The sequence below is a fragment of the Lepus europaeus genome, chromosome 11, assembly GCF_033115175.1.
Source record: "Lepus europaeus isolate LE1 chromosome 11, mLepTim1.pri, whole genome shotgun sequence".
Taxonomy (NCBI): Eukaryota; Metazoa; Chordata; class Mammalia; order Lagomorpha; family Leporidae; genus Lepus; species Lepus europaeus.
In genome coordinates, this window is record NC_084837.1 from 40,119,552 (window position 1) to 40,141,627 (window position 22,076).

At 42.1% G+C, this 22,076-nt stretch overlaps 1 protein-coding gene across 5 annotated transcripts in view; it reads left to right on the top strand.

Annotated features, from left to right (window-relative positions):
* The window catches only part of BAZ1A (bromodomain adjacent to zinc finger domain 1A), a 98,794-nt gene that overhangs the window by 74,292 nt on the left and 2,426 nt on the right, over positions 1-22,076 (top strand). For 3 of the 5 annotated variants that reach the window (XM_062205278.1, XM_062205279.1, XM_062205280.1), the window contains 10 exons: positions 1,949-2,072; positions 2,825-2,877; positions 2,984-3,586; positions 6,348-6,511; positions 7,562-7,716; positions 9,146-9,294; positions 17,066-17,313; positions 17,411-17,637; positions 19,026-19,495; positions 21,150-21,292. In XM_062205278.1, coding sequence (XP_062061262.1) covers positions 1,949-2,072; positions 2,825-2,877; positions 2,984-3,586; positions 6,348-6,511; positions 7,562-7,716; positions 9,146-9,294; positions 17,066-17,313; positions 17,411-17,637; positions 19,026-19,495; positions 21,150-21,292 — 2,336 coding nt within the window. Of the gene's footprint in view, positions 1-1,948; positions 2,073-2,824; positions 2,878-2,983; positions 3,587-6,347; positions 6,512-7,561; positions 7,717-9,145; positions 9,295-17,065; positions 17,314-17,410; positions 17,638-19,025; positions 19,496-21,149; positions 21,293-22,076 lie in introns of those variants that run through there. The other 2 variants (XM_062205281.1, XM_062205276.1) reach the window with 2 other exon arrangements.

Sequence of the window (22,076 nt, forward strand, 5' to 3'; positions counted from 1 at the left end):
AATAATGGAATTTCTTAAAGGCATACTTGTTTATTTATTTTTAATTGATAAGGCACTATATTAATTCAGCTACTTTGAAATTGATGATTTGTGATTCCAGATATATGTTCTTTTGATTCCAGGGTGCATTTTCTTATTAATACACACCTCACAGATATGTTGAGTTGTAAAAATTGTGACTATTTTGTGAGGAAATGAAATTATAAAGTTATATTAATATATTTGTGATTATTAGGTCTTTATTCATATGTAATTTTTACCTTAGGGAAGAGAGATAACATTCCTGTCTCATTTATGTGAGTTCCTTGTAACTTCAACTTTTAGTCAGCAAGTTTTGCTGAGCTTTTGCATTTACTACTTCATGTGTTTTATTATTTTTTATGATTTTTTTTTAAGATTTATTTATTTATTTGAGAGAAAGAGTTAACAGAGAGAGGAGAGGCAGAGAGAGAGGTCTTCCATCTGTTGGTTCACTCCCTAGCTGGCCACAATGGCTGGAGCTGTGCTGATCCAAAGCCAGCAGCCAGGAGCCTCCTCCAGGTCTCCCACGTGGGTGCAAGGGCCCAAAGAATTAGGCCGTCTTCCACTGTTTTCTCAGGCTATAGCAGAGAGCTGGATTGGAAATGGAGTACCCGGAACTCAAACCTGGTGCCCATATGGGATGCTGGCACTGCAGGCGGCAGCCCCAACCGCTGTGCTACAGCGCTGGCCCTGATTTCTTTATTTTGAAAGTCAAAGTTAGAGAGAGGGAAAGACAGAGAGAGATCTTCATCGACTCATTCACCCCACAGATGGACTCAGTGGCCAGGGCCGAGCCAGGCTGAAGTCAGGACCCAGAAGCTCCATCCAGGTCTTCCATGTAGGTGCAGAGGCCCAAGTCCAGTACCAATTTCCACTGCTTTGCCAGGTACATTAGCCGGGAACTGGATTGGAAGTGGAGCAGCCTGGACTTGAACCAGGGCTCCAATATGGGATGCTGTCCTTGCAGGTTGCAGCTTAATCTACTGCATTAAAAAGTCATCTCTGATAAATAAATTTTTTAAAAAATGGAACAGTAGAGAAGAAAAAAGGCAAAAGTTATTTTGAAAAAGAAACTTAGACAACCTTTGTTGAAAGTGATTTTTTAAAAGAGAGGGCATCAATAAAAATTAGAACTAAAAAGGGGAACAGCATAACTACAGATAGAGTAGAAACATAAGTTACAGAAAGATACAGTTTTCTGGCAATAAATTTGAAAATGTAAGCAAAAATTGAAGTGAGTCCTAGAAAAATAGCAATGATCAAAATGGATCTGTGAAGACATTTTAAAATGTGAATGATCCTAAACATTAAAGTATTTGATTCACAGTGCTGGCATTGTGGCACAGCAGGTTAAGCTAATGCATCCCCATATGGATGCCAGTGGAAGATGGCCTGAGTACTTTGGTCCTTGCCACCTATGTGCTAGACCTGGATGGAGTTCCAGGCTCTTGGCTTTGGCCTGGCCCAGCCCCTGCTATTGTGGCCATTTGGGGAGTGAATCAGTGAATGGGAGAACTCGGTCTCTCTCTCTCTCTCTCTCTCTCTCTTTCTCTTTCTCTTTCTCTCTCTAATTCTACCTTTCAGATAAATAAATAATCTTTTTTTTAATAGATTCAGCACTAAAAATCTTCCTACAAAGAAAAACATCAGACTTAGCTTTCTGGGTAAATACTTCCAGATTTCAAAGAAATAGATAAATCCATCTTCACAAACTATTTTAAGCAAAAACAATAGAAGGAATATTCTCCTACTATTTAAGCAGTTTAATGGCTACTAAAACGAGAAAAGTTTAGTTCTCCAACGTATTGTAAAAGTCCCAACAGCTCATTAGTGGTCCAAGCTCTTCCATGTTGTTGGTACTTCCATTCTTAGGATTTTGTTGCTATTCTCATGTTCCAAAGTGATTATCACCGTGTCTCCATTTTAGCTAGTTGGAAAGGGGAAAAGAAGAAAGGAAGTGGGACCCAGAAGTTACATAAGTTACACAGACAGCCTCTGCTCCCACCTCTGAGCAGAGGTTCTTCATGGAGTCAAGCCTCCTGTGGGAAAGGGTATCCTTTTGTATTCCAAGATGCCTATCTTAAAATTAGTGGTTTTGTTACCTTAAAGTATTGGATAGAAAATGACAGCTTGTGCACCAAATCTGGCTTGCCCTTTGTTGTTATAGATCATAAGCTAAAAATTTTTAAATTTTTTAAATTTAAATTTGTTTAAAAAAACGAATCGGGGGAATGATCTTAAATGTCCATGAATGAGGTTTTATTGAACACAGTCAAGCTCATTAATCTATATATTGTCTAGTACTGCACTTACATCATAATGGCAGAGCTGAGTGGTTGTGACAGACCCTATGACCCACAGAGCCTAACGTATTTACTAGCTAGCTCAGGTAGTTTGCTGATCCTTACCTTAAAAGAAGGGCTATGTGGCTGTTACAGGTAACTAATATACTGTGCTCTTCAATGTGCACATAACAGATTTTGCGTGTTCCTCTAGGCTGAAGGGTATCGGTTTCTTATAGTGTCTTAGTCTGCTCAGACTGCATACCAACAACAGAGATCTGTTTTCTCATAGTTCTGAAGGCTGGAAGTCCAAGATCAGTTGCCGGCAGGGTTGGTGTCTGATGAGGTCTCTGACTGGCTTGCAGATAGCGTCTTCTTGCTGTGTCCTCAGATGACTTTTTCTGTGTGTATACCGAAGAGCAAGCGCTCTGGTGTCTCCTCCAATTCTTATGAGGACACCAGGCCTGGCAGATTAGGGCTGCACCCTGTGACTTCGTTGGACCTTAATTTTCTCCTTAAAGGCACTGCCTCCAAATGACATCACACTGGCAGTGCTTCAGCAGCATGAATAGGGGTAGGTCACAGCTCAGCCTCTAACAGTAATAACTTGGGGTAACTTTGTATCTCGTGTTTTTCTAGTGAAAATTTCAAACATATGACAGTGATAAATATTCTTTCAGCTACAGGGAAAAGAGATCAAAGTGGATTTAAAGAACTTATCAAGCAAGGAGAGATCAACTGTGTAACAGGAGAGCCTCTTAATACTGATGAGGAAGAAGCTTTAAAACAGGAACACCAACGAAAAGAGAAAGAGCTTTTAGAAAAAATCCAAAGCGCCATAGCATGCACCAATATCTTCCCCTTGGGCCGTGACCGCATGTATAGACGATACTGGATTTTCCCTTCCATTCCTGGATTGTTTATTGAAGAGGATTATTCTGGTCTCACTGAAGACATGCTGTTGCCTAGACCTTCATCATTTCAGAGTAATGTACAGTCTCAGGATCCTCAGGTATCCACCAAAACCGAAGAGTCTTTGAAGTCTGAACCTACCTCCAACGTTGACCAAGGTCTGTGTGATGATTCTGTGCAGCTGCCAAAACCAGTGCATAAGCCAAATCGGTGGTGCTTTTACAGTTCTTGTGAACAACTGGATCAGCTTATTGAAGCCCTTAATTCTAGAGGACACAGAGAAAGTGCCTTAAAAGAAACTTTGTTGCAAGAAAAAAGCAGAATACGTGCACAGCTAGCCCGGTTTTCTGAAGAGAAATTTCATTTTTCAGGTATAGTTTCAGTGAAAACTATTTCTTTTATTTTTTCTTCTGCAGTCGCCAGTCATTGAGAATTAAACATTTTTTGTGATGATTAGAAGTCTATTTAAAACACCGCATCTTCATTTTGACCCTGCTTTCAATTTGCAAGTTAGAATTTAGGAATCCGTCTTTTTTGAGAGACAGAGCTCCCATCCACTGGCTTACTCTCCAGATGCCCACAGTGCTTGAGGTGGGGATGGGGGGTGCTGAAGCCAGGAGCTGGGAACCTTGTCCAGGTCTCCTGCACGAGTGGCAGGGATCCAGCTGCTTGAGCCATCGCCACTGCCTCTTGGGGCCTGCATTAGCAGGAAGCCGGAATCTTCAGTGGAGGTGGGACATGAACGTAGGTATCCAGTATGAGACATGGGCATCCTAACCTGCATCTTAACCACTAGGCCAAATAAATGCCTACTCCTAGGAGTGTATTTCTTTGTAGAGACGAAGTTCTCTAAATTCCATTGGGGTCTGTTTTGAAAATGAGGAACATATTTGCTCATGTAGTGAGAAAAAGTACACATTCTTCCTGTTCTCATTCCTTGGTCAGTAGACTGAATGCCCAAGGCTCTAAGGCTGCCATCAGTTTTGGAGATAGTATAGTAGGAATGAGGTTATTCACTAAGCATTTTAGCTGACAGTTGCAGGAGAGGTTCCATAAATGATCACTTTTTTTTTTTAATTTATTTTTTTATTTTTTTTGACAGGCAGAGTGGACAGTGAGAGAGAGACAGAGAGAAAGGTCTTCCTTTTGCCGTTGGTTCACCCTCCAGTGGCCGCCGCGGTAGCGCGCTGCGGCCAGCGCACCGCGCTGATCTGATGGCAGGAGCCAGGTGCTTCTCCTGGTCTCCCATGGGGTGCAGGGCCCAAGCACTTGGGCCATCCTCCACTGCACTCCCTGGCCACAGCAGAGAGCTGGCCTGGAAGAGGGGCAACACGGGACAGGATCGGTGCCCCAACCGGGACTAGAACCCGGTGTGCCGGCGCCGCAAGGCGGAGGATTAGCCTAGTGAGCCGCGGCACCGGCCATAAATGATCACTTTTATGGAGATTGGTTGCAGTGGGAGATCAGGTAGCAGCAGCATTTCCTATTTGATGGCTGATCCAATGAGGATAGAGAAAGCAGTAGATATTTTTAGATATTTTTTATATTGCTAAATGAGATTCTTTTGGTACAGAACTGCTTATATTTAGAATTAGTTTACTGTGACTTCTTCAGTTCTTCCTAGGATTAAAAACCATAGCAAATAATTCCTTTTTTTGAAAAATAGCTTTAACATACTGTCTAATTTACCTACATAAAGTTACAATTCGGGGATAGATGTTCAGTGCAGCAGTTAAAATACTGCTTGGGACATCTGTATCAGTGCCTGGATTTCAATTGTAGCTCTGCTTTCAGTTCCATCTTTCAACTAATGTGCACACTGGGAGACAGAAAGTGATGACTCAAGTGTTTGCATCCCTTCCAACCACATGGAAGACCCAAGTTGAGTTCTCAGCTCCTGGCTTCTGCTTGGCCCAGCTCTGGACATTGTGGGCATTTGTAGAGTGAACCAACAGATGGGAAGTGGTGTGTGTGTTTCAAATAAATACTTCTAAGGTGCAAGTGTTACTACATTCCATTTTAGGACAGTTTTATCACCCAAGAAGACAATAACCCTGTACCATTGGCAGTCTCACTTCCCCTCAGTCCCTTGCAACAATAACTATCTCTGTAGATCACCTTGTATGTATATAACACATTTTACTTACCCATTTGTTTATAGATATTTTGTTTCTACATTTTGACTGTTATGAATAATGCTACTATACATATTCACATTTAAGTGTTTATGTCAACATAGATTTTCATTTATTCTGAACATATACCTAAGAATAGAATTGCTGGAGCATGTAGAAACTGGTTAATACTTTGAGAAACTGCTAGATTGTTTCCCAAAACAGCTGCACTATTTTATTTTCCCTCCCCAGTGTATGAGGGCTGCAATTCCTCCATGACCTTGCTGACATTTACCTGATTTTTATTACAGATATCCTACTGGGTATGAAGTGCTGCTTCATTGTGGTTTTGATTAATGATGTTGAATACATTTAAGTGAACTTATTGGCCATTTGTATATCTTCCTTAAAGGAAAGTCTACTCAGTTGCTTGGTCCATTCTTAAACTGGGTTACTTGTCACTTTCTTAAATTATAAGAGTTCATTCTAGGCTGGCGCCGTGGCTTAACAGGCTAATCCTCCGCCTTGCAGCGCTGGCACACCGGGTTCTAGTCCCGGTCGGGGCGCCAGATTCTATCCCGGTTGCCCCTCTTCCAGGCCAGCTCTCTGCTATGGCCCGGGAGTGGAGGATGGCCCCGGTGCTTGGGCCCTGCACCCCTTTGGAGACCAGGAGAAGCACCTGGCTCCTGCCTTCAGATCAGCGCAGTGCGCCGGCTGCAGTGCACCGGCCGTGGCGGCCATTGGAGGGTGAACCAACGGCAAAGGAAGACCTTTCTCTGTCTCTCTTTCCCACTGTCCACTCTGCCTGTCAAAAACAAAAACAAAAAACAAAAACAAAGAGTTTATTCTGGATAAAAGTCCTTTACCAGATGCATGATTTGCAAGTATTTATTTTTTATTTTTGGTACTTGAGGATTTACAGAGTGCTTTTTTTTCATTATCTCAAAATCATAACAGTCACATAGGATAGTTGTAGTTTTAATAAAATCTTAATGAAAGTATTTGATCACTGTTTTAGACAAACCTCAAGCTGATAGCAAACCTCTGTGTACTCGGGGAAGATCTTCCAATGCATGTGATCCATCTCAGATGTCTGCAGAAAGGCAACTTGAACTGAGACTGAGAGATTTTCTTTTGGATATTGAAGACAGAATCTATCAGGGAACATTAGGAGCAATCAAGGTTTGTACCTTTCCCCATTTTTAGTGTATATAATTTGTGTGTTCTAGGATTTTGATCATATTTGTTCATTACTTGATATGTAAGTCACCTGTATTTTGAATAAACAACAGGGAATGATTTTTTTTTAATGAAAATGTAAGTTTATGCTCCTGCATAAAATGTTTAAATATAAATACACACTTTCTTAAATATTTTGAATGACAGTTTTCTTAAACAGAATTTAATATAGCACACATTAATTTTTAATATTTTTATAATATGCTATATGATATTGTCACCAGATGTTGGAAATGTTAAGGATATTTTCTTCTTCCGTGACTAGCTCTTGTCCTCTCAGCTGATCTGATTGATTTGTTCATGACTTCATTACATTTTTAAAAATCTATGAGTCATAGTTGATATATGTGTTCAGTTCATGCCTTTGCAGTCATGACAGTCTTTGCTACTGTCAAGTGATCGTACAATTGTTGATGCTTCTTTTATAGAGAAAGTTGGGTATTAAAGCTGTCATCTGTGAGTGATATGAATTCCATTTTGGCCACTTAATAACCTTATTTTTAGATCCTTTTTTGTTTTATTCAGAATCTATTTTAGAATAAGGATTTTTTTTTTTTTTTTTTTTTTTTTTTTTTTTTTTGGACAGGCAGAGTTAGTGAGAGAGAGAGAGAGACAGAGAGAAAGGTCTTCCTTTTTCCATTGGTTCACCCCCCCCAAGTGGCCGCTATGGCCAGCCCACTGCGCCAATCCGAAGCCAGGAGCCAGGTGCTTTCTCTTGGTCTCCCATGCGGGTGCAGGGCCCAAGGGCCTGGGCCATCCTCCAGTGCACTCCCGGGCCACAGCAGAGAGCTGGACTGGAAGAGGAGCAACCAGGACAGAATCCAGCGCCCCGACCAGGACTAGAACCTGGGGTGCCAGCGCCGCAGGTGGACGATTAGCCTAGTGAGCCGCGGTGCTGGCCTAAGGATTAATTTTATATGTATGTTGAGCTTCCTGTCTCTTAGGAGCAATATATCCCATTTTTCAGGGTTACTAATTTGAATTTTGTTGCAGGTTGCAGATCGGCACGTCTGGAGGTCAGCCTTAGAAAGTGGACGGTATGAGCTACTGAGTGAGGAAAACAAGGAGAACGGGATAATTAAAACTGTGAATGAAAACGTAGAAGAGATGGAAATTGATGAGCAAGCAAAGGTCATAGTAAAAGACAGGTACTTTTCTAAAATAACCATCAACTTTTCCTTATTTAAACATTTTTTATTTTAAAAATTATCATGATGGAGGACCTTAAAATTTCCAACCACTGAAATGATTTTCTTAAACCTCAATGTCTTTTACTCTTATTTTGTACAGCTGCAACCAAAAGACAACTGATTAGAATAAAGATAATTTCTCAAGAGTTTAAAAAAAAATCTTTGAACTTGAAAGTTTTTATTAGCTTCAGGAGGTAACTGCTATGTTTTTCTGTAAGAAAACTTCACAAATTTTAGTAGACTTAAATATTATTTGAACAATTAATCAGAATTTGTATAGGTAGATACTTTTACTTTTTAAGATTACTTTAACCAGAATATGCCCTTATGCATTTTATCATCTGAAAGGGAATTCTAGAGAGACATGAAGCTAGCAACTAGAGACCAGGGTAGACCAGGGCTTGATAGAAGGTTAAGTACCCAGTACAACTGTATGACATAGAAGGACTACTGTCTTAGAGGAAAACAGTGAAGAAGTACCTGCAAAGCTGAGCCCAAAAGGTAGGCGAGCTATGATGCTAAGAGGAAAGACCATGTGCAAAGGCTGGGAATTCATGGGATTGCATTTTTAAGTGATCATTTTACCAGCCACATGGAGATTTACTACAAAGGAACAGACTGGAGGTAATGAAAAAGTTAGGAGGCACTATAAGTACACTACCCAGTAGCTGAAATAAGAGGGAAAGAAAATGTGAAGCAAGAGAAATAGAAAGAAGCTGCCTTGCCGGCGCCGCGGCTCACTAGGCTAATCCTCCGCCTTGCGGCGCCGGCACACTGGGTTCTAGTCCCAGTCGGGGCACCGATCCTGTCCCGGTTGCCCCTCTTCCAGGCCAGCTCTCTGCTGTGGCCAGGGAGTGCAGTGGAGGATGGCCCAAGTCCTTGGGCCCTGCACCCACATGGGAGACCAGGATAAGCACCTGGCTCCTGCCATCAGATCAGCGCAGTGCGCAGGCCGTAGTGCGCCTACCGCGGCGGCCATTGGAGGGTGAACCAACGGCAAAAGGAAGACCTTTCTCTCTGTCTCTCTCTCACTGTCCACTCTGCCTGTCAAAAATAAAAAAAAAATAAAATAAAAAAAAAAGAAGCTGCCTGAAATACTTAGACTTTAAGGCCCATGATGATGTCACCCCTCCAGAATCTTTCCCACATGCCTTCTCTACCTCCAGTATTTGTTCTAATTGAATTAATCCTCCCTGGGAGTTTACCACAGATCTGAGGTTAAGAAAACTATTTTTTCTCACACAAGTAGAGAAAGCAGTTGAACAAATTAGTGGGCTGACGTTTTTAGTGTTTGGGTTTTTTGTGTTTTTGTTTTTTTTTTTTTTGTTTTTTTTAAAACCTTACACTGTTTTTAAGTACCATAAACTCTTGATTGTTTTCACTGTAGACTTTTAGGTATAAAAACAGAAACTCCAAGTACTGCCTCAACTAACACAAGTACACCACAGCCGGTGAGCAAGGTGGTTCATTATCTGGCCATAGCACTCTTTCAAATAGAACAGGGCATTGAACGGCGTTTTCTCAAAGCTCCACTTGGTAAGGATGTATTTCTATTTCAAAATGTTAGTTACCTTTTAAATGACTAGTAAGTTGTCTGTCAATAGAACTTTAGTGGCTGACATAATGAAATTGATAGAATAATTTGAAAAACTTGTGATTATGTTTTCATTTTAAAAGGTGAATTCTTTCAGATGAGTTTTATTTAAAGTAATGCTAAACACCATTTGTCTAATTCACTCCAGATATTACTCTTTTAAATGAATATTCTTACCCTATTTCTTTCAACTTTTCTTCAGTGAAAAGTTTATCAAAAGAAAAAAAAGTGGGGGACGGAGGGCGGGGCAGTGGTGATGTGCCACAGCTGGTTAAGCCACCACTTTCTCACATCCCATTTTGGAGTGCTGGTGTGAGTGGTGTCTGCTCTGCTTCCAGTCCAGCTTCCTGTCAATGTGCCTGGGAGGCAGCACGCAGATGGTAGCCCAATCCAGATGGAGTTCCTGACTTCTGGCCTTGACCTGGCCCAGCCCTGGCTGTTGCAGGCATTCAGGGAGTGAACCAGCAAATGGGAACCAGGAGCCAGAACTCTATTCATGTCTCCCACATGGGTAGCAGGAACTCAAGTACTTAGGCCATCTTTCACTGCCTTCCCAGGCACACTAGCTGGGAGCTAAATCAGAAGCAGAGCAGCCCAGGACTCAAACCAGCACTCTATATGGGATGTCAGCATTGCAAGCAGCAGCTTAACTTGCTGCATGACAACACTGGCCCAAAAGTGTCTATTTTTTTTTTTTTTTTTAAGATTCATTTATTTATTTGAAAGTCAGAGTTACACAGAGAGAGGAGAGGCAGAGAGAAAGAGAGGTCTTCCATCCGATGGTTCACTCCCCAGTTGGCCACAACGGCTGGAGCTGCACGGATCTGAAGTCAGGAGCCAGGAGTTTCCTCCAGTTTCCCATGTGGGTGCAGGGGCCCAAGGACTTGGGCCATCTTCTACTGCTTTCCCAGGCCATAGCAGAGAGCTGGATCGGAAGTGGAGCAGCCGGGTCTTGAACCGGCACCCATATGGGATGCCGACACTTCAGGCCAGGGCATTAATCCGCTGCACCACAGCCCAGCCCCCAAAATGTCTATTTTTAAAATAGAGTTTGTAGCTAGTAAACTGTTTTTATAAGCTAAGTTCTACCATGAGCTTAATGACTCACTTATCACTTTGAAGATAGCAGTTGTGAGAAATAAAATATGTATGATCACAGTGCCAAAAAATCCAAGCCTATATTTGCTGTATCACTCTTATTTTCTAGTCTTCAATATATCTTAATATTTTCTTTGCTTAAATCCAATTACATATACAGAGGATCTCTTTGTATTTCTTACAATCACATGTGAATATTCGATTATTTGTTAGAATATAAATCTAAAGTTATTGTAAGTCACACAGCTCTTAGAAATGGAAGACATTGCTACTACTGATTAATCCTGTGATTCTAGAAGAGGTATGGGATAAAACACAATTCTGATTATTTTTCTACTTCTGAAATTGCTATCAGTTAAAGTTGTTTATAAGTTCAAGAGGGAAAAATCATATTAGTTATTTAATGTGTCTATTTTTCATCTGTACATCTTATGAATATTTAGAAAAACTTACCATTGGGAATTATTGCAACTTGTACCTATAAGAAAGTTATATATAAAGCACGACGTTCCTTATGATGGTTTGTATATAGTAGGTTTAGAATATTCATTTCACCGTGAAACATACAAAAGAATTTTAATTTAGGATCTTAAGTAAGATGAGAAAAGTTCAACTTGTCTAACTTTGATGGTCATTAATTAATAAGATCAGTGATGCCTTCTGTTGCTGTTCCATAGGAAGTTAATAGAATAAATGATAGCTGCAGCTCCTTATTGTATTTTTAAACCTTTGAAAGGTCTGTTTTGAATGGGACTACAGGAGGTCAAGATGGTCTAAGTATCTGAAGCAAGGTAATCAAGAATATTAATCTGGAAGAGAAAATAAAGTTCTCCTTAATGAATGTTTGGGGTAGAATACACATGAAATTCCTGTTCACCTGATTACATTTCAGTATAGCAAATTAACCATAGTAAAAATTTTCCCAGTTTTACATAAAATATTTTGGTTTCTTAAAGAAACAAGTAAGAGGGGCCAGCACTGTGGTGTAATGGGTAAATTCACTGCCTGCAGTACATGGGCAGTGCTCATGTTTGAGTCCCAGCTGCTCCACTTCTGATCCAGCCCTCTGCTATGGCCTGGGAAAGAAGTAGAAGATGGCCCAAGTCCTTGGGCCCCTGCACCTGCGTGGGAGACCTGGAGGAAGCTCCAGGGTCCTGGCTTCGGATCAGAACAGCTCTGGCCATTGCAGCCATTTAGGGAGTGAGCCAGTGAACCTCTCTCTCTTCTCTCTGCCTCTGCCTCTGCCTCTCTGTAACGCTGCCTTTAAAAATAAATGAATAAATCTTCTGAAAAACAACAAAAAAGAAGAAGCAAGTAAGAAACAAGAATTCTATTCATGTTCCACTTTCACTAATATGTCCCTTTTATTCGAGTGATTTAGCACATTGATAAAACTAAGCTTTTCTGGGTTAGAGATGATAAGCATTTTGATGAATGGTTTTAGGTAAGATATGTGAACTTGTTTAACCTGATAATTTCATCATTTATTAGATCATGCTTATGGTTAGTTAAACCCTTAAATTATGAAAACAGATTCCCAACTATGTTAATTTGAAATTAGGTAACAGAAATTAATAAAGATCAAAAGGCAAATATAAAAAGGACAAGAAAATGAGGAAGATCAATCTAGTGTGAGAGATGGTAAATTTTTAACTTTTTAGGGATTTCTATTTCATATTTGTAAAGATTTATCTTTTTATATTGTTGAATACTGATATGCATTTAGTTTTTGAAGGAAAACGTAAATTTGATATTTTGAAATCAAAATGGTCTTGACCAAACTTACGAAACAAAATCTTAATGTTTTCCTCTCTACATTTCATACCTCAGCTAATCAAACTCTTAGATTGACATATACTCTTAGAAAACTGACATTGGGCCAGCGCCGTGGCTCAACAGGCTAATCTTCCGCCTAGCAGCGCTGGCACACTGGGTTCTAGTCCCAGTCGGGGTGCCGGATTCTGTCCCGGTTGCCCCTCTTCCAGGCCAGCTCTCTGCTATGGCCCGGCAGTGCAGTGGAGGATGGCCCAAGTGCTTGGGCCCTGCACCCGCATGGGAGACCAGGATAAGCACCTGGCTCCTGGCTTCAGATCAGCGCGGTGCGCCGGCTGCAACGCACCAGCTGCAGCGGCCATTGGAGGGTGAACCAATGGCAAAAGGAAGACCTTTCTCTCTGTCTCTCTTTCTCTCACTGTCCACTCTGCCTGTCAAAAAAAAAAAAAAAGAAAAAAGAAAACTGACATTGGTCAATCTTGGCATCTTGAGCTGTTACTGAAAAGAATGACCAACAATAGAACTTCCATTTACTTATTTTATTTTATTTTTTTATTTTATTTATTTATTTTTTTTGACAGGCAGAGTGGACAGTGAGAGAGAGAGACAGAGAGAAAGGTCTTCCTTTTGCCGTTGGTTCACCCTCCAATGGCCGCCGCGGTAGCGCGCTGCGGCCGGCGCACCGCGCTGTTCCGATGGCAGGAGCCAGGTGCTTCTCCTGGTCTCCCATGGGGTGCAGGACCCAAGGACTTGGGCCATCCTCCACTGCACTCCCTAGCCACAGCAGAGAGCTGGCCTGGAAGAGGGGCAACCGGGACAGGATCGGTGCCCCAACCGGGACTAGAACCCGGTGTGCCGGCGCCGCAAGGCGGAGGATTAGCCTGTTGAGCCACGGCGCCGGCCCATTTACTTATTTTAAAAAGCACTTATTCACAACATTTTTTCCCTTTTACTGGCTCAGAGAGAACCTAGGGCACCCAGAGAGACCTGTACGGTTTGGTCACAGGGATTCCTGTGGGGCAGCTGTTGAGCAGAATGACATCTCCAACTGTAATAGTTGATCATGTTACTGCACCAGCATTTTATATTAGTAAAATCATTTTTTAAAAATTTATTTGACAGGAAGAGTTATAGACAGAGAGAGACAGAGAGAAAGGTCTTCCTTCCGTTGGTTCACTCCCCAGATGGCCGCCATGGCCAGCACTGCGCAGATCCAAAGCCAGGAGCCAGGTGCCTCTTCCTGGTCTCCCATGTGGGTGCAGGGCCATCCTCCACTGCCCTCCCGGGCCACAGCAGAGAGCTGGACTGGAAGAGGAGCAAGCAGAACTAGAACCCAGTGCCTATGTAGGATACCGGCTCCTCAGGCACCGGCCCATTAGTAAAATTTTAATCAGTCATTTCTTGAACAGTTTATTTGTGCTGACATAATAGAAGATAGAAGGAGGACATTTCCTGCCTTTGACAGTTGTATTACCAGGCAAAGAAGCAAGTTTTTAAAAAAAGTAAACAACAGAAAAAAGTGAATCAGTTGCATATATACTTTTTTTTAAAACATTTTATTTATTTGAAAGGCAGAGCTACAGAGAGGCAGAGGTAGAGAGAGAGAGGTCTTCCATCTCCTGGCTCATTCCCTGAAGGCCGCAATGGCCAGAGCTGCACCAATCCGAAGGTCTTCCTTTTTCCGTTGGTTCACTCCCAATGGCCACTGCAGTCGGTGTGCTGCGGCTGGTGCACCGTGCTGATCCGAAGCCAGGAGCCAGGTGCTTATCCTGGTCTCCCATGCGGGTGCAGGGCCCAAGAACTTGGGCCATCCTCCACTGCACTGCCAGGCCATAGCAGAGAGCTGGCCTGGAAGAGGGGCAACCGGGACAGAATCCGGTGCCCCAACCGGGACTAGAACCCGGTGTGCCGGGGCCGCAAGGCAGAGGATTAGCCTGTTAAGCCACGGTGCCGGCCTGTTTGTTTTTTTACAGGCAGAGTTAGAGAGAGAGACAGAGGAAAGGTCTTCCTTTTTCCGTTGGTTCACCCCCCAAATGGCCGCTACGGCCAGCCCACTGCGCCAATCCGAAGCCAGGAGCTTCCTCCTGGTCTCCCATGAGGGTGCAGGGCCCAAGCATTTGGGCCATCCTCCACTGCCTTCTTGGGCCACAGCAGAGAGCTGGACTGGAAGAGGAGCAACCAGGACAGAATCCGGCACCCTTACCAGGGCTAGAACCCAGGGTGCTGGCGCCACAGGCGGAGGATTAGCCTAGTGAGCTGCGGTGCCAGCCTCCATCTACTGGTTTACTCCTGAAATGGCCGCATTGGCCAGGCCAAAGCCAGGAGCAAGAAGCTTCATCCTGATCTCCCATGGGCGTGGCAGGAGCTCAAACACTTGGGCCATCCTCCACGGCTTTCCCAGGTGCATTAACAAGGAGCTGGATTGGAAGTGGAACAGCAAGGACTCGAACTGGCAGCTGTAGGGAATGCTAACCCTGCAGACAGCAGTTTAACCCAGTGTGCCACAAAGCCAGCCCTGAAATATAATTATTTTATATTCTATGTCTAGCTTTAATAAATGAAGTCTCTGCAAGTTGAGTTCTGCCCACTCTCACAGTTTCTTTTGCCCCATATGCCTTGTGAGTTTTGATTATTAACTCTCATTCCTCAGAATTTGATCTGTGGAAATTTTTTTCAGAGAAAATTTACAAGATTTGTGCTTATTTCTGCCATTCACTCGCGGTCACTGCTTTCCCCACAGCACTTTAAAACCTTAGCCTGTGTTTTGTTTCAGGTTCTAAACCTGTCTGTGGCTTTGCCTGTAGTTACAGATTCTCAAGGTAGATTTCCTTGCAACCCCTTTCTTTCTGTGTGGCATCCTTCTTGAAGGGTAGCATTTTGGGGTCCTAGCTTTTAAAGAAGGACCTAGGTTGGACCCTGGATTTCATGTCGTGTCTGTCTCCCTCCACCAACCAAATGGTCAAGTGGAAGCTTGGGGTCGCCAACTGTTTAAAAGATCTGTTGGTTTATGGTGTTGACTCCTAGTGTACTAATTTCTTTTAGTGCTGTCTGTAAGAGACACAGTTTAAAGCAGCAATAATAACAGCAGTAATAGCATATACTCTGACAGGTACTTTTTAGATGTCTTATGTATATTATCTCAGTTAATGGTCCCAACTGCCCTTATCTGCATATATACACATTACTCATTTTTTTAAGACAACTTTCTTTTTTTTCTGTTAGATTTGTTTATTTATTTGAAAGGTGGAATTACAGAGAGGCAGAGGCAGGGGGAGAAAGAGAGAGAGAGATCTTCCATCAGCTGGTTCATTCCCAGATGGCCGCAATGGCCAGAGCTGGGCTGATCCAAAGCCAGGAGCTTATTCCAGGTCTCCCACACAGGCACAGGGGCCTAAGCACTTGGGCCATCTTCTACTACTTTCCCAGGCCATAACAGAGAGCTGGATCAGAAGTGGAGCAGCTGGGACTTGAACCAGCGTCCATATGGGATTGCTGACACTGCAGGTGGCAGCTTTTGTCTGCTACACCACAGCACCAGCCTCTATACACATTATTCTTGAGAAACCTGAGACAGAGGGATTGAGTAACACCTCACATCAGACCGACTCCAGAGCCCCCATTCTCTTAACCTTTATGCTGCTGCCCAGGAGGTTTTACTGGATGATAAGAGCATGAAATGTGGCATTACAGGGCCAGAGCACGTATAGAGCCTTACATACCCTGCAGAATTTTGACATGATGTGGTAGGCCCTTGAAAAGTAAGGAAATGTTTCTCAGGAAAACGAAAGTGGTGGCAGTAGTAAAGATAGAAATGGGAATCACATGCCCAGGGTAAAATGATAGGCTGACTATAAGTTAATAGTATGTTGTCAAATGACTCATCATTCTTTACCCAGAAGGCAAAAAATATGGTGCCGTGAATAACAAAGTTTCAAATATTTCTACATAAATATTAGTGCTGGAGCAGGCATTTGGTACAGGAGTTGAGTCACCATCGGGGATGCCTGCAGCCCATTTCAGATTGTCTGGTTTGTGTCTCAGCTACTCTGCTTCCAATCCAGCTTCATGCTAATGCACGCTGGGAGGCAGCTTATGACAGCTGCCACCCATATGGGAAACCCAGGTTGAGTTCCAGAGTCCTGACTCAGTCCTGGGCATTACAGGCATTTGGGGAGTGAACCATTGAGTGGAAGATAGGTCTATGTCTCTGTTTCTGCCTTTTAAATAAAATGAAAATAAAAACTTTAAAAATATTAGTGGTGAAAGTTACTTTTGGGAAATATTAACAATGTTTTATTTACCTCAATTTGAAAATAATTCCTAAAGTATACAATATAGTGGTTCTTATTATTGTACACTATTGTACATCACCACTATCTAATTTCAGAATATTATCAACAACCCTAAAACTCATACATGTTTGATATTTAAATTAAGGAACAATCTTATCTATCTTCAGTCTGAAAATGAGGAAGTGACATACTTGACTCAAATGAATCGTAACTTACTTCTAATCACTTTTAGCCAGTTTTCTAAAGTAGATCAAGACTTGATAAAAAAAACTAGATTGAGAACACATTGCTTAAGTTATTTTTCCCTTTTTATTATGGAAATCCCCAAGGTTTGATTTATGAGTTTAAATAATTCCTTATGTCATAAACAAAATGGAGCTCAGCAAATATTTTCTTTAACATGGATTTTTTTTTTTAATCAGCATGGTCTTTTTGTTAACTATTAGGAAAAGAAATTCAAAATCGTATCTGTTTAACCTTCCAATAAAATAGTTCAAGGAGATATCTAAGTTTGCCTCGCAACTTTAATCATTTTCCTTTTTCATTTAAGATGCCAGTGACAGTGGACGTTCTTATAAAACCGTCCTGGACCGCTGGAGAGAGTCTCTCCTTTCCTCTGCTAGCCTGTCCCAAATCTTTCTGCACTTGTCCACCTTGGATCGTAGTGTGATATGGTCTAAGTCTATTCTGAATGCTCGTTGCAAGATATGCCGAAAGAAAGGTGATGCTGAGAACATGGTACTTTGTGATGGCTGTGATCGGGGTCATCACACCTACTGTGTTCGACCAAAGCTCAAGGTATTTTTTTCTTCTTCTCAGAGTAAAATGGAGACATTGAGATTTTGCGTGGTAAATGATTAATGATTAATGACCATTTACCTGATTTTTTTTTCAGACTGTGCCTGAAGGAGATTGGTTTTGTCCAGAATGTCGACCAAAGCAGCGTTCTAGAAGGCTCTCCTCTAGACAGAGACCATCCTTGGAAAGTGATGAAGAAATGGAAGACAGTATGGAAGGTGAGGATGATGAAGTTGATGATGATGATGAAGAGGGTCAAAGTGAGGAGGAAGAGTATGAGGTAGAACAAGATGAAGATGACTCTCAAGAAGAGGAAGAAGTCAGGTAAGTCCTAACATGCAGTAAAGTGAGAGTCCATAGCCTTAATTAGTTAGTCTGTTGGCTATTCAAATGCAAGTGGATCAGGGAGGGTCCATAATTTCTTTAAACTGATGTGTAATAAAGCAACCTGAAGTTACCCTTGGCTTTTTCAAAAATATTCTGATGGGATTATAGGTGATCTTGGCCATCTACAGAGGCAGAGTGATACGAGTCATGAAGTACACTGTGTTTTGATCCTGTACTCCTACCATGTCAGCCCCAGAAACAACCTCTATAACACCGTACAGTCAAGCGCTCTGCTGCATAGCACACTGTGTTACCCAGACCTAATGAGTCCTAGTGTTTCTATTGGGGCAGCACTGGGGCAGTCTTCCCTTCTTTGACCCTTTGTTCAGTGATAGAATGAAGGGATATCTACTAGGCACATGTAAATTAAACATTTATATCCACTTGGGATTTTCTGTCACAGGTGTGGCCACAGCAGGGGTAGTCGTTGTTCTTATTCCAACCGTCCCCTCAACCCTGCCTTTTAAACATCTGAACCTCCTTTTCTTGGAATCAGGAAAGTGAATGTGAACCAAGGGCAACCTAGAACCACCAAAGTACAGAGGGCCAAAGGGGATAAGTAAAGACAGAGCTGCCCACTCTGTTTTAAACAAGGTGTTTTAAGTACCAGCGAACCGGCTGGAGCACCTTCCCTGCAGCTTGCAAAGGCTGTCCTGTGTTAAATACAAAGATAATAAAGAATTTGGAGAATTCTTGCTAATATTCTAGGCAAACCAGAAGTTCAGGGGAGACATGTAAAAGATATTAATGGGGTCGTTTTGTCTCTTTAATTAAAGACAAATTAAAAATTAAATCTAGTTTTGTAATTTATAGTCACAGTCAGAAGATAGCAAAGAGATTCTTGGCTTGGTGTTCAGGAGCCACAGGTTAAAACCCACTTGAGAGGCAGCCATGGACTGAAATTGTAGATTAGGGTACCTCAGTGTCCGTGTTAATGAAAAGTGATTGTCTCCTGTAGCAAAAAGGAGACACAAAAATTGCATTGTAATATTACTTTATTACTCTTAAGTTTTCAAGATGATTGACTATATCTATTTATTGGTTCTATTTATTATAAATAAGTTACCATAATTTAGAATCTAATTTTCATGGTAATGTCCTGGGATCTCCAAGAAAACATTAAATACTCTCTGTATTTCACAGAAACACAGGAAAAGCACACTTTAGATTTCTTTGAAAAGTTGTTGTCCCCAAGGTTAAAGAAATAAGTATAGAAGAAGTAATTTATGTAAAATGTGTTGGCTGAATAAAACATGGAGAATAGAAGTAATCATATTTGTGTCTTTATTCTATACAATAATTGTGCTTTCAAATGATATTTATAGCCCACCAAAACGAGGACGACCACAAGTTAGATTGCCAATTAAAACAAGAGCGAGACTTAACTCTTCTTTCTCAAGTCGTGGCCAACGACAAGATCCTGGAAGATACCCTTCAAGGAGTCAGCAAAGTACACCCAAAGCAACTCTTTATTCTAAAACTACTGGTAGAAACCTAAGGAAGGTAAAATCTGCTCCACCTACAGAGACTAAATCTTTAAGAATTGCCAGTCGTTCTACTCGCAACAGCCATGGCCCACTGCAGGCAGATGTGTTTGTGGAACTGCTGAGTCCTCGTAGAAAACGGGGAGACAGGAAGAGTGCTAACAATAGACCAGAAAACAGTCCCAGCATCCCTAACTTAAGAGTCATTGCCTCAAAGACGAATGAACAGTCGAGATCTTTCAATGTTGCCTCAAAACTTTGTCTCCGAGATAGTGAATCCAAGAGACGGGGCAGGAAAAGACAATCTGCAGGTACGAAGAATTCTAAGTTAAACTCTTGCTTACCTAAGAAAATTGAATAGCTTGGAGATACTGCATAATGAGGTACTTTGAATCGTTTTTAAAGGCATTCACCAAGATCCGAGCAGTCTGACCTGAAGCGTCATGTTCATTAAAGGAACTGCTGTTGGGAGAATTACAGAGCTACTAGTCTTTCCACTGCTGTGACAGAGTAATGGAGTAAATTTGCCAAACAGCCTTGTGGCTTTGTTTTAGTTTAGTTTATTATTTATTTTTATCTATTTATTTGAAAGCCAGAGCAGTCGAGAGAGAAAAAGCCCATCTTCTGGTTCCCTAAATGTCTGCAGTAGCCAGAGCTGTGCCAGGCCAAAGCCAGGAGCCAGGAACTCCATCTGGGTCTCCCATGGGGGTGACAGGGAGTCAAGTATTTGAGCCATCATCTGCTGTTCTCCTGGAGTGCATGTTAGCAGGAAGCTGGATTGGAAGTGGAGGCAAGACTCCATCCCTTTCACTCCAGTATGGGAAGCAGGCATCCCAAGTGACAGCCTAACCTACTATGCCACAATGCCTACCTCTAGTGTTCTGTTTTTAATGGAGGTGTTTGGTCTTAAAACACTTTCACTTTCTTCCATTCTTTCCTCCCTCAAAACCTATATATTCATCATCACCTAGACAAGCTACATGGAGTTATCTGATAAGGTTCCCATCTAAAATACTAGTTTTGAGGGAGGGGTCACTAGTATTTTTAGGAAGTGATCATGGGCCCGTGCTGTGGTGTAGTAGGCTAAGCCTCTGCTTGCAGCGCCGGGATACCTTATGAGCAACAGTTCATATCCCTGCTGCTCCACTCTGATCCAGCTCTCTGCTGATGGCCTGGAAAAACAGTGGAAGGTGGCCCAAGTGCTTGGGACCCTACACCCATGTGGGAGACCTGGAAGAAGCTTCTGGCTCCTGACTTCAGATCTACCCAGCTCTGGCCATTGCAGCCATTTGAGGAGTGAACCAGTGGATGGAAGACCTTTCTCTCTGTAACTCTCTCTCAAATAGATAAATAAAAATATTTTTTTAAAAACCTTAATATTGGATTTTTATTTTGTATTAGTTCTTTATATAAACTGTTCCCAATGAATGTGTAATTCAGTTGGAATATGTTAAGATTTTTAAACAGTATCTAGTGTGAATTTTTGTCTTTAAGAAAATTAGTGGCCGGCGCCACAGCTCACTAAGCTAATAATCCTCCACCTGCGGTGCCGGCACTCCGGGTTCTAGTCCTGGTCGGGGCGCTAGATTCTGTCCCGGTTACCCCTCTTCCAGGCCAGCTCTCTGCTGTGGCCCGGGAGTGCAGTGGAGGATGGCCCAAGTCCTTGGGCCCTGCACCCACATGGGAAACCAGGATAAGCACCTGGCTCCTGGCTTCGGATCAGCACAATGCGCCAGCCACAGCGGCCATTGAGGGATGAACCAACAGAAAAGAAAGACCTTTCTCTCTGTCTCTCTCTCTCTGTCTACTCTGCCTATTTAAAAAAAATAATAATAATAAGTTGACATCTCAGTGTCTAGAGACCCTAAATTTCTTTGAATTTTGTTTGTGTTTTATGTCCAGTTTAGCTTGTGGTGATCCAATGTTGCTTTGTTATCACCAAAAGTGTTTTAACTATTTACTCAGAGTCCTCTCCTGTGACGCTGAATCGAAGGAGTTCTGGCAGACACGGAGGAGTCCATGAATTGTCTGCTTTTGAACAACTTGTTGTGGAACTGGTGCGGCATGATGACAGTTGGCCTTTTCTGAAACTTGTTTCTAAAATCCAGGTAATATCATTACTGTGTCTTATAAAATATGCTCGTGTGTGTTATCTGCTTTGGTCTGCAGGGCGACTTGGACATACTCAAAACACTGGGTACTGACTGCTTTCCTTTAAGAAACCACTTGGAAGTGTGGTTCCTGTAGTGAAGGGAGAAAAATAGAGTCAGAAAGAAGTCTCTTCAATTCCCTCTAATTCTGTGTCTGATTGTCTACAAATGATGACAGTGTGCTAAAATAACCTCAGTGTGTTTTATGCAGTGACTGAATGGAATTACTTGAACTAAGTCCCATTAATTTACATCAAACAGTAATAAATACATAAAACATTAATTCTTACATAAAACATTCTCAACTGTCTCTTTCATCAGAATTGTTTGGAGGGCTTGTTAAAAGACAGATTTCTGGGGCAGGTGTTTGGCCTACTGCACTGGGTAGGACACTGGCTAAGATGCCCATGTTCCATATTAGAGGGCCTTGGTTTAATACCTGGCTTGGACTGCTGATTCTAGTTTCCTGCTAATGCACACCCTGGGAGGCAATTGTGATGGCTCAGGTAACTGAGTCCCTGGCTCTCAGCTTTGGCCCTGGCCCAGCACCAAGCATTTAGCGAATGAACCAGTGGGTGGGAGCAGGCTCTGTCTCATTCTCTTTCAAATTAATTAATTAGTTAATTTTTAAGAGCATAGTTTCCTGAGCCCCACCCCAAAGATTTTGATTCATTAGGTCTGGAATGCTTGGCATTTCCAACAAGATGATGCTGATGGCCCTGGGCCGGAGATCACACTTAAC